This window comes from Centroberyx gerrardi, chromosome 6 (genome assembly GCF_048128805.1).
Source record: "Centroberyx gerrardi isolate f3 chromosome 6, fCenGer3.hap1.cur.20231027, whole genome shotgun sequence".
Taxonomy (NCBI): Eukaryota; Metazoa; Chordata; class Actinopteri; order Beryciformes; family Berycidae; genus Centroberyx; species Centroberyx gerrardi.
This window is the reverse complement of record NC_136002.1, coordinates 5,457,217-5,470,040: the sequence shown is the minus strand read 5'-3', so window position 1 is coordinate 5,470,040 and position 12,824 is coordinate 5,457,217. Positions and strand designations below refer to the sequence as shown.

At 40.6% G+C, this 12,824-nt stretch overlaps 1 protein-coding gene across 1 annotated transcript; it reads right to left on the bottom strand.

Annotated features, from left to right (window-relative positions):
• Nucleotides 1–4,972: 4,972 nt before the first annotated feature.
• exo5 (exonuclease 5) lies at nucleotides 4,973–8,662 on the bottom strand. The gene is made up of 5 exons (XM_078284235.1): nucleotides 8,491–8,662; nucleotides 7,503–7,613; nucleotides 7,218–7,390; nucleotides 5,941–6,402; nucleotides 4,973–5,092 (listed from the first exon to the last, which is right to left on the bottom strand). The coding sequence occupies exons 1-5, from the start codon at nucleotides 8,660–8,662 to the stop codon at nucleotides 4,973–4,975; spliced, it is 1,038 nt and encodes a 345-aa protein (XP_078140361.1).
• Nucleotides 8,663–12,824: the final 4,162 nt, after the last annotated feature.

Here is a 12,824-nt window from a genome sequence, read left to right as displayed (position 1 = left end):
GGGAAAGCCGACCCAAGTATGGGTAAAATGAAGTAAAATGATAGGGGTTGGTTTTGCAGCTAAATAAAAAAAAGTGTGATGCATGAATGATGTCCAGTGAACAATGATCATACATATGCCACCAGCGGAGGTCGGGAGGGAGATGAAGCATACTGAGGCCGGGAGTCTGTGAGGAATCTCAGCTCGACGAGGCACAGGTGGTTGATGACAACAGCAGCGCCACATCAGGAAGGAGCACATAGGCTGCAGCACTTGGCGAGCTGGACAGAGTGACATGTGATTCTCTCAAGGCAAATGCCGACCATCTTTGGAGGTTAGCAGAGTTGTAGAAGGCAGGAGTGTGTATTTGTGCCAGTCAAATAGGCAAGGCAGCAAGGCTCTCTAAACCAGTTTCGAGATGAAACAGGTCCTCTATTTGGCTTGTAATGATGATGTGGATGAGTCTGTCTTTGGAGACAAACTTTGGAAGAAAGTTGTTGTTAGACTGTACCACACGTGTCGCGACCACATAGTGCATGAAGTCTGCCTTGGGCAAGTCGCATGTGGTGGTATGTGATCGAGTAGGATGTGTGTTGGTTGGTACTGTCTAGAGTTACGACGGGAAAGAGCTAAGTACATATGCATAAAACATTAATTTTGTCTCCCAGATCTTCAATATATAGTTGACCGTCGTAACACTACTAAACTCTAACACTACTAAAGTGCAAATTCCTGAGCATTTTGGTATCAACCATGGCTACCTAATCCCCATGAAAGGATGAAGAACTGTATGAATATTGTATGAAACATCACAGATACATACAAAACAAGAGATATACATAAGAGTCAAATAGAGTTCAAACTGAGTCCCAAGTCTTGGGGGGTTCCCACCCAGAAAGGGGGTCATGTGGTAGGAGTAGAGGTTCCCTGTCATAAATAATCAATTTGATGACTTAGGGAGGAGACTATCTGAGGCTACAGCTGCAACAATAATGGTATTCTATTATAGTTCTGCACAGCATGGAGGTTAAGAAAAAAACCTCCTTGGAGACCTAACAGCAGGGGGAGCGGGGGGTTAGACAAACACAAAAATGAATAATAATATGATGCCCATTGTTATTGCCACACAATGACGCACAGCATCAATCAGTTCTCTCTCTCTCTCTCTCTCTCTCAAACACCCACACAACGTTACCATGCAAAACTAGAATCATCTCCCATGAAATTTGCACTTTACTTAATTCCTGACATGTAAATGGACTGCATTTATATAGCGCTTTTCTAGTCTACCGACCACTCAAAGCGCTTTACAACAATGCCTACATTCACCCATTCACACACAAATTCATACACCGATGGCGGCAAGCTACCACGCAGGGTGCTGGCGCAACCATCGGGAGCAATTTGGGGTTCAGTATCTTGCCCAAGGACACTTCGACATGCGGACTGGAGGAGCCGGGGATCGAACCACCGACGTTCTGATTAGTGGACAACCCGCTCTACCTCCCGCCCCACATGTATTTTGTTGTCAAATTACCATATGCTTTCACCATTAGGCTACGCCAATGCCAAATGCGCAACGTGCATGTCCTAACCATCATCACACATTGCCAATGCAAAATACGCAACCTACAACCAAGAAAAACAACACAGTAAATATGTAAAAAGCACAGCCCAGCAAAAAGTCATGAAAATAACCTTCATCCGACCAGTGGACGCACACAACGCACCCAACGCACAATGTAGGCTACCTGATGCACACACATCACCCGTGTTTGTTTAAAACATTACACTACATTCAAAACAATTTAGTAAATCCTCTCCAGTTCTGTCCCATCTCACTTAAATCAACCCGCGTAGTGCAATTTTTTATAATTTTTTATTTATTTATTCTTATAAAAATTTCAGCCGTCTATGGAGCCCGGGAGTGGCCATTTGGAGAGAAAAAAAAGTTATATTGAGTCCACGATTTACTGTAACGTGATACAATTCGTTCCCTCGATTTCGTTAAACTGTGTATTTTAGGAAAAAATGCAACTTAAAAGGTACCTTTTAGGTATTGCAGATAGGCCTAGTAAGGATTTGGTATGTTAATATCCATTGTCTGTTTACACTGAATAGGCATATCCCCCAAATATTGCAACATATACTGAACAAAAATATAAACGCAACACTTTTGTTTTTGCTCCCATTTTTCATGAATTGAAATAAAAGATCTAAGACTTTTTCTATGCACACAAAAGGCTTATTTCTCTCAAATTTTGTTCACAAATTTGTTTAAATCTGTGTTAGTGAGCACTTCTCCTTTGCTAAGATAATCCATCCACCTGACAGGTGTGGCATATCAAGATGCTGATTAAACAGCATGATTATTGCACAGGTGTGCCTTGGGCTGGTCACAATAAAAGGCCACTCTAAAATGTACAGTTTTATCTTGAAAAAAGACATTTATTAGGCACTGAACTATGGATCTCACATGACTAGGGCTACAGATATGCATTTTTTGAAAACCATATATATTCCAATATTCCATTAAAAATGATGTTCCACCTCTCCAGAGTCAATGTGCATGTGTTAAGCTTTTTTTTTTTTTTTTTTAATTAAAGGCTTGTTAAAACTCTCAGCCAGTAGGCTATTGCCTATGATATGATCAGTGTAGTCATTGGTGTTTGATGTCATGTCCAATCAGCACCACGGACAGTGGTCAAAACGGTGTCTGTTAACCTCTCTTCCCATCACCACCAATGACAACCACAGTCAAACACGCATTCTCTCTCTCTCTCTCCCTCTCTCTCTGTATCTCTCTCTCTCTCTCTCTCTCTCTCTCTCTCTGAGTTTGATATCCTGGTAAATGCCCATGCCTCCATATTCAATCTAAAGTGTAGGTTAAGTGGCTCATATTACATTATTATGAGTGTAAGTGGAATACCTGAATGATTGCCATGAAGCAAAACTGCACCAGCGCTTTGTCCAAGAAATCGCCTGTGAACAGTCCTTCATCGTTAAGTTCCCCGAGAAGCTGGATCCAGTGTTCGATCCCTTCTTTTCGCATTTGGCCCCACCAGCTCTCGATTCTCGTCGTCTCATCGTTTCGCCGCAAATACAGTTGCATGTCTCTTACTGTCACATTCTCTGTACCCATATTAGTCCGTAAAAGCCTCGGGTAACCTCCGACCTGCTCTATCACTTCCACAAAGTAGCTTCCTATGACTTTAGGGTTGCTGTTGGTATAGTCTGCTTTCAACTAAATAATCCTACGGGAAAACCCGTCTATGCATCCATTAATGCATATTCCATATGGCTTGAGTTTGCCAACATGCCAAACGTTAAAATAGAACTAGTAGGCCTACTCTACATGATCCCTGTCACATGAATACATAGCTAAATAGTTAATAATTGTTATTATTATTTCTTTCTTTCTCCTCTAGTGTGGCTCACCTCCCCTCCCACCACACTGATGTCTTGGCGGACAGTAGACCCTGGTCCAGGAATAACCTTCCTTGACTTTCATCCTTCCTTCCCTTCCCCACACCGCTATTAATAAAGTCTGCTTCCTTTTGGCACTGGATCTGGTCTCACTGTGTTTTATTGGTATTTTACTACTGTGTTAGTCTGGTACAGTTGTGTTGTCCTGTACCATGTGTGTCACTATGTACTGTACTAATATGTTAGTCTGTCAGTCATTTGTTCTCCACTTCTAAGTGGTTAAAATTTTGCTGTGTGCCGTTAAGGAGCAGACTACCGTAAGTCATTTTTTGTCTTATTACAACTGATAAGCATTTTGCAGTGTGGCGTTCATGAGCAGCCGTCATTTGTTCTCCTCTTTTCACTGGTTATTTTCAACTGGTTACAGCTTTTCAGTGTGGTGTTCAAGAACAGGCTCAGTCATTTTTTTCAAATCAAATGTATTTTATCATTAAATAAATTATTTTTCTTCATGTCATTTCCTTTGTTGAAGAGTACCATACATACTACCAAACAGTGAAGCTAACTTAACTGATGGCAGGCAGCTGCAAGTGGTATTGGACATGCCAACTTTTATTTAATATAAATGACATTGTGTATTAATGATTTTTCACCTACTCATCTGGTTGTTGTGGAGCACATGATGCACCGCTGCCGGGTGTGGTTTTGTACTTTATTTTAGCTTCTAACTCTGCCTACACCGCCTACCAAGCCCTACCAGCCCTGGTGTTCATAACAAGGTCAGCCTTCATTAAAGGCCAAATATAGAAACAGAGTGAAGTCCCAACCCAGAAGCAAGAGGATAGGATGGGTTGACTGATGGACTCTTGTTCCCTCAGCAAGGCCTGTCAGGCACACGCCTTCTACAAGGCTGCCAAATGCCGGCACGCTTCTTTCTGCCATGAGCCAGCCGCAAGTGATCCTGCAAACTGTACCACATGATACTGTGCATTTATGTGCCATCGGATATATTGGAAAAGCTAATTTCTTACTTGGAAATTTCACATGAAAAGTGAAATTGGACAAAGCATTTTGTACTGATGCGTACTAGCATTCGTTAGCTTGCTATCTAGTCTATGTTACTTGTGTTACAATCCCATTACCCGCAGTGCAAAAGCAATTGCGGGTGAAATTGGTCCCGCCAGCGCAAGGTTTTTACTAAAGTAGGGCACGCAATTGAGCGGAGGCGCAGAAAATTCATTCGAATTGCGACTGTGTAAATATATGGGCCAAACAATGCGCACAATAGCCCATTAGCAGCAACATAAGGATGGGCAAAAGGAGCGCAAATTTCTCTCCAGTGGAGCTGGAAGTATTGGTGCCAGAGAAAACCCCAAAGAGCTGCAGAGAAGAGATGTTTTACCAACGCGTAAAAAGTCACTCTGGAACAATATAAATAAAGTGCAATTGGGCACCACAAGCGCGATTTAGCAGAGGTAAAAAGCGGTGGTATGATATGAGGCAGTGAGCCAAAATGCTTACCACAAATAAAGCCAACGGAGCTAGTGCAGGAGACCCTGACGGAGACTCAGGTGCCAGGTGTGGGAAGGATGGAGACCTTGTGAAGGTACTGCACACACACCTCTCCACTGTTGTGACAATTATTGATCTTGGAGCCGGTTCCAGAGCCAGTCTCGATGGAGCCATTCTGTGCGCAAAGTGATAAGACATGCTTGTCTTAAATTCTGTGCGCAATCGACAGGTGATAACGGCCACCGTCTCTTGATAAATTAATCTCTCCCTTTATTTTGTGCCTCAGCCTTGGAACACCCACAAATGCATATGCAATTATACCAAAGCACAAAAAACAGCGCACCCAGATCAACCCATGATTTAAGGTGCAAATGCCCTGTGTGCTTAGTAGATCAGATAACAAGGTTTTAGCACTGCCGCAAACCCTAGTAGATCCGGGCCTGTGTCTGTACAAGTGAAATTATAAATGTAAACAAATCCACGTTGCTTATATGGAAAACTCTGTTGTTCATCTTTAAGTCTCCCTTTTAATTTCATTTCAATGTAAATTCTCTTACTGTTGATGCTCATTTTACATAACAGTCACAAATGGAGGGAGCGTTTAAAACCTGGCAGCTGTAATGTTAAAGCATCTGCTGGTAAACAACAGTTATCATAGTTTGTGATAACGATGACAACAGTGATAACTGTGATAACTGTGATAACTTGCACGTGTATGCACATCTCATGTTGATGCACACACACAAAGAAAACTTCCTCCACGACTGATTGAGCCATTAATGAATCCATTAAAGGTGTATCGTTCCCTGTGAACCGAGGTAGAGTAAAGCCTTTTTCATATGTAGCATGAAACATTATACATCAGTCATCAGCCACCCAACCACTCCCCAACCCCCACCCCTCCTAATCTTGACCAAAATTATATCTGTCTAAAGCAGCACTCTCAAAAACATTACAAAAGTAAGCATTGGCATCCATAGTTGGGGTCACAGAAATAAGATTGTCCTGTGTAAAACGGTCCACCTGGAGTCTACAATCCATTCTTGTCTCGACTAAATCATGATTCTTCCACTCACAATTTTCCTTGAAGGAACAGGTTTCACATTTCCAAGCATCCTCAATGTCCACCCCCTTGGGCTCTCTCTGGCCTTTCCAGTAGGCCAGGTACCCCTTCAGCTCACTTCTCAGCTGGCCCTCCTTAAACTGGACCCACATTGTCCCAGAGGAGGTTTTCGTATCCTTACCTTCCACAAGGTAAATGATTTTCAACTTAGCGATACGTTTAATTTTGGAGGAAGCCATGGTGGTTAGTACATGATCTAAGAGTTCTCCAAAGGTATTGGAAGGGTAGCCCAGAGACTGTGTGAGACCCTGGATTTTTGTCCCCAGGGTCTGCCGAGGCTGAAGCTGGAGATGCTCGATGTACTGCTCCCTCTTCACATGTCCATTCACCATGCTGTCGAATAGGAGCTTATGCATGCCCACCTGCATGGAGGAAAGACAGTCAGTTTTTGTTTATGTCCATAGCCACATATTCATCGTGTCAAGCCTCTCCAAAATACTTGTACTCTCCTTCACTCAAGAAAGGCTTAAAGGGGACATAAGTAACATTTTGACTTTCCCACAGTACATGCCTGTGAGGGGTGTTGTAGGTTGTTGATCAAAAGCAATGACTCAAGGATTACTTGGCCAGGTGCTGAGATTTCTGGTTTTCAAAACTCATTTGAACTGTATTCGAACGAAATACTCATTCCTACTCATTGACATTTCAAGACACACTCCTTCTACTCCATAGTTTTATGCCTTTTATAATTGTTTTATTTTACTCACATACTGTGGTTTTATTGCTCTCATTTATTTTATGTTGTATTGTTCTCTGCTTTATTTTATTTTATTTTTTTATTCTTTAGTTTCTGCCTGTCTGATTTCTCTGTTTGACTTCCTTGTCTATGTAAAACACTTTGTAACTTTATTTTGAAATAATAAAGCTATTATTAATATTATTGTTATTATAAAAGCACACTTAGACAGGCATGGTTTTTATGTGTATTGCTCTTTGTAGTGGTATCTCTATCCTATTTTTATTTTGTAATTGTGTATCTTGTTTACTCATTTTTATTTATTTGATACTGTGTTTTTAGGGGACAACTTGTATTGACTCGATGTTCATGTGGTCAGGCACACGGTTTTATGTAAATTGCTCTCTCTGTTTTTATTTGTATTGTGATATTTTTTTCTATCTGTGTATTTAACATCTTTAAGAGTACATTAAAAGGCTCAAATGCGAGAGATAGTCTTACCTGAAATTCATGTTCCCCCCTTTCTGCAACAAAGAGCTCAGCGTCTTTGTTGAGAGTCTTGACATCACTCAGCACCACTTTTCTCTGCTTGTCATAATGCAGTGTGTCAATTATCCCTGTAAGGAATACATCCTCTAACACACCAAACACGGGAAAGTCTTTCACAGTATTTTCTGTAAAGCATACATGAACACAAACAAGTTCAGATCATTTACTTCTGTACACCCACATTAATTTTGGACACAGAATGGAGTACACAGAATGAGGACTGATGCCACAACCAACCTGCTTCAAGAGCTGACATCTTTTGCATCATGTCAAGAAGCTTTAATGTCTCCTTGTCCTCCCTCAACATTTGTACGCCAAAAAAACCTGCATGGTCCATGTCCTTAAAATCTGGGTACACACATTACAGGTATTATAGCAGTTATCACACACAGAGTACATAAAGTATACAGAATAATTCTCCCCCATACCAGATATAGATAATACAATACAATTCCTGTTATTCAATAGAAGCAATATTATTGTGATCAAAATTACGGTGAGGGAAAAAAAACTATTAAAACAGTTAAAACTACTTTCACATAGTTCAACGAACATTTGGAAAATCAGAAAATAGTTTTTCTAATTTTCTGATTTTTGCTATACAATCAGGAAATTGGTGTCAGGTGTGCAATAATATAAAATATCAATTTCTTTCCTCGGAAAATAAATAAGTGGAAAATTGGGGTCGGGATGCCACCCAAAGACTGGTCTACCTGTCTCCTCCCGTGTCTGTGGTACAGTGGCTTCCATGGAGAAACAGTGTTCTAACTCCCGACCGACACCAACTTTCAGTTTTTAAAATTTTTGATAGTGTACAATATTGACATCCCAACTCCAATTTTCAATTTTTTTATTTTCCGAGGAAAGAAATTTATATTTTATATAATTGCACTCCTGACACCAATTTTCCGATTGTATAACAAAAATCTATCAAAAATCTAAAATCCCGATTAAAATCCCAATTTTCTATTTATCTGAGAGGCAAAAAGTTGATATTTTAGAATATTGTACCCAATTTTCTGACTTTCCAAATGTTCCTTTATAATGAGAATATTTAAGTGATTAGCGTTACACGGACCCACATAAAAAGTGATGTCATTTGAATTTTACTTCCTTTGTATTAGATTAGATCACATTCAGGTACACGGTATGCACCTTAGTCAACCCCTCTATAATGGCTTGCCTTTGCTCAAAGCTGCAGTCATGGCTTGATATGTGAATTTACCTTTGCCACCATGTTTCCGATGTTTGAGTGACTTCTGCTGTTCCTTAAGCCGGTTAATCATCTTCAGCTCGCAGGACCTCTGCTCACACAATTGGGCAATGCACAGATGCTTCTGGGAAAACCTTTCCATTGGGGTTGGTTTGGGGATGTATACAATTTGTCTTCTCTGCATGTTTGGCCACACAACTTTGTCACAAACAAACACACACATTTGTCAGTGACACACAGGCACATTTTCCAAGGGTGTGTTCAACCCAAGCATGTTTGGAGTGGTTTATTTGAACTCTTGAGCATTTAATCCTTTAGTTTGTTTGTTTGTTTGGCCAGATGAGAACAATGCTATTCGAATGCTATTTGACTTTGGTGGCACCAAATAATCACCAGGTGCCTGAAAAGGCAGGTCTCAGTCCTCTTCCAAGCAAACTGTGGTGTGGTTCATTAGGTGTGAGAACATAATCCGAACTCACTACAGGAAACGACCCTAAAACATAAGGTTTTATGGGTATAAGGACACAGTTGTTGACATCCGATAGCCAGCAGTTCCTCATGCTTGGATTCAACTATTTCTTCATGTGTTCGTAACTGGTATGAACACCAGAGATAGTAAATTATGCCAAGAGGGCAGCAGTATTTCATGAAGACATGAACTTGAACTTGGGACTCGACTACCTTGGACATAGGCCACACATCTTATATATAATATATAATATAGGCCTACATGTAGTGTAGACAGTGTATCTTACAACACAACCACAACGGATGATGTAACATATAGGTGAGTATGCGGTGCCTGAGAGTGAGAATGTCACTAGTCAAGTGATAGATGAAGATAGATCCACCACATATTGTGAGTTTCGCTTACATGACTTTTACATTAACTAGTGTGAAAAGTAGTGGCAAATGTAAAATATGTAAAAGTATACTTTTCCACTATGGTTTGGACCAAAGAAAACAACCTGTAAGTGTGATCACACCCTAAATCAGTTTAAAAAATTCACACATATTATGTTTATAGCCACATATTAACATAAATTTAATCAAAACAATTTTGAAAGATTGTACTCACATAGAGGCTCTGACTGTGACATGAGGTTTCTTGTGTCACCCAAGCGTCCTAAGCATCTGATGCTTCCTCTGCTGATTGAATGAGATTCATTTTTAGATAAAAAAGATAAATTATCATCAGAGTGAGACTATCATTATGATCACGATGCTACAAGTGTAGAACTCACTTCATAGGCATGAAGTCATGTTAGGTTGACATTTTTGTGCATAATGTGGGAGAAACATTACCATAGTAACAAAGTAGTATGAATTCTCTGGAAACCTAATGCAATACTGCATAACATTTGTATACAGCAGTAGGTTGTATTTGTCTGGAAGGGAGGTGTACATAGGAAACTGTTGAAAACCCACTAGCTTTGAGTGAAGAAGAGGAAGAAGCTTTATTTATGTAGCTCTTTTACAGTAAAGACCCCTTCACAGACAGCAAAATAATAATAAATATTAATTAATGATAAGAGTTACACAAGAAGATAACAGGCAAACACAATGAGAATATAATCAATCTAAAAGCGTGAATGTAAAAATGCTTTTTACGAAGTTGTTTAAAAGACCACATTGTGCTGGGAATTACAGAGCATAGGGGGCCAAATTGCCAAGTCTCAGTCACCGTCTGTCTCACTGTGACTTGGGAACAGCAGGGCCATGCCTGAGGATCTAAAACCACACTTGTGATCAAATGTTTTTATTGAATGACCTCATGCAATATTATAAAACATGTTGCTCTTGAGCCTATTAAATGTGCCAATGAAGAACAGAAACAAACAAACAAGTGTATAAATCCCCCTACCCAACCACATCTCCACCACCAGTGACCAGCCCCCCATTAATGGATCAAGTATGTATGACTTAAGGATTTATAATGTTGTGTCCAAAAAATAGAAACAAAATCCACTGGACTTAAGGCCCTGACACACCAGGCTGACGGTCGGCCGTCGGGCAATGTCGGGCCGTCGGTAAGCGTCGGTGTCCCTAGTTTTTGCGGTGTGTCCCGCACCGTCGGCACTAGTCGGACCCTGTCGGTGGCTTTTCGGCCGATTGAGCATGTTGAATCGGCGTCGGAGCCGTCGGTGAGAGAGATCACTCTGATTGGTAGTTCGTGTTTTGCCTCTGGATGATTGGACTGATAAATTCCTTCAACATGTGGAACTGAACAGGAAAGAGCCGAGCGAAATTTTTAAAATCGGAGGTTTCATTTATCTCCAGCTCTCGACACAGGTTGGGGAAAGCCCCTTGAGCCTGTCGCTGGAGTAACGTTATTCATGATTTCACCCATTTAGTGCGGTTTCTCCTTATTTTTCGCCTCCGCCTCTTCCTTTCTTCTTCCACAACCAAAAGACCAAGGGCTGACAACGCCAGTGCCATTTGCAACTTCTTATCAGACATAAGGTATGGAGAGTTATTTCCCCTCACGCAGGTGCAGAACGTACGTGCTAGTTGGCCGTCGGGTGTAGTCTTTGCGGTGTGTTCAAGTGCAACTTTTTGGACCAGACGCAGGCGACGTGAGGCGACGCAACAGTCGGCCTTCGTCGCCGCTGGTTCTTTGAAGTCGGTTTGGTGTGTCAGGGCCTTTAAAATGAAGAGTTAAAGACGCCTCTGTGGGCCATTCACACCATGAAGTCAAATGAGAGTCGTTGAGGTCACATGACAGTCATGTGAGAGTCTTTAGTGTCACAAGTGGAGGTGTTAATTGGTGTGAAACTGCGGGGTAAGATTTTGAAACCCAGCATGCCCCCATGGTGACGCCCCTCCTCCAGGTTGTGAATGGGAGTAAGCGGGCGTGTTTGTGAATTTCCGAGGTAAAGATGTTATGACAGTGCTGTATGTACCGGACAAGTGACATCGCAGGGTTTGGGTTTGGGTTTGTGTCAGCTATTCAGGCTGGAATGGAAGATGAGCGTGGCCTTGAAACTAAAACTACACAGGGCCATAGCCTGCTCTCTCTCTTTCAGTTGGTATATGCAGAAATTTATATATATATTTATATATATATATTTACCAATATCTTCATCAGCAAATGCAAATAGTTTGGGTTTGAATGGGCCTGAAATAGATGTATTTCCTGTGTGAGTCAATAGGCAGTATAGGTTTAACCCATATAAAAATATATGAATGTAATCCACCCAATTATAGCATCAAAATCATGTTCAACAATTACAATAAAATAGCTCATGATGACAAAGATTTCCTCACTTACATCCTATGTGGATGTAATGGCCTCAACAATACATTAAAGCACAGACCACAAAAAGGTGTACAAAATTAAGTCCTTAATTATTAAGGACTATTATTTCTGCCAGGTAAAAAACAATTTCTGAGTATATCTGCAACTTTACACAATGAACCCAGCTCCACCCACCTTTTACAATAACAGCATTGATGAGTTGTGTAAGCATCTACTGTTGATATTTAACTAATATTATGGTAGTCTGCATTGTCTAAAAGAAAACAACTGCTACTTTACAGGCTGCAGTTTGCCAGTGCAGTGTTTGCAGTGAACAAAATCATCCCACAGTACTGCCTCACAGAATGACCGGCTAAAAAAACATGTGATTTAAACTCACTGAAAGGAGATCCTCAAACTCTGGACTTACCAGGTTTAAACACGGTTGAGAATGAAGAGAATAATCCAGTTTGATCCAGTGACACAGTGATGAAGTGCCCAAGTCAACACCACACACTGTTTTCGTTGCAGTCCATCTAAACATCCAGGATATATAGTCACCAGCTTTTAGTTAATCACACTATGTTCAGACAACATTCCATTGATTTGTTAATGAGACTGAACCAACCAATCAGACCAGCCCCCTTAAGCTGCACTCAGAACAACTCATGAACGATCCAACCATTGTCTTGTTAGAGTGATTCACAACAAGGCTGTGGTTTGCAAATTGGGTCCTTGCTATCGCCGTTCGAGACAAAACAAACTTAGACGGTCATGTTGAATATGCAGGCTGGGAGTTTTGGTTGTGGTGTGGTTTCCTGAAACAAAAACACAGACATGTACAAACGCTGGATTGATTATGTGAAAAATTGAATTTAATGATCTATAAAATTAGTACATTAAATTATAAATTATAAAATTAGTACATTAATCTCACTCATCAGGACCAAAAACCAAAAGCCAATACAGTATGAAATTCAGGTTGACAAAATGGAGGTTTGGAGAGGCCTATAACATAATAACAAAATAACTGGATATAACGTAATAAATGCCAAAGAAACAAATGTAAAGGGAGGTCAGGTTATTTACTCAAAATATAAACATTTAA

Excerpts from the sequence above, each read along its gene's own strand:
- exo5 (XM_078284235.1), bottom strand. The coding sequence starts at position 8,662 with ATGCAGAGAAGACAAATTGTATACATCCCCAAACCAACCCCAATGGAA. Across the intron at positions 7,391-7,502 it reads GATGTCAGCTCTTGAAGCAG|AAAATACTGTGAAAGACTTT; the intron begins GTTGGTTGTGGC and ends TATGCTTTACAG. Across the intron at positions 5,093-5,940 it reads GAATGGATTGTAGACTCCAG|AATGGCTCCATCGAGACTGG; the intron begins GTGGACCGTTTT and ends CTTTGCGCACAG.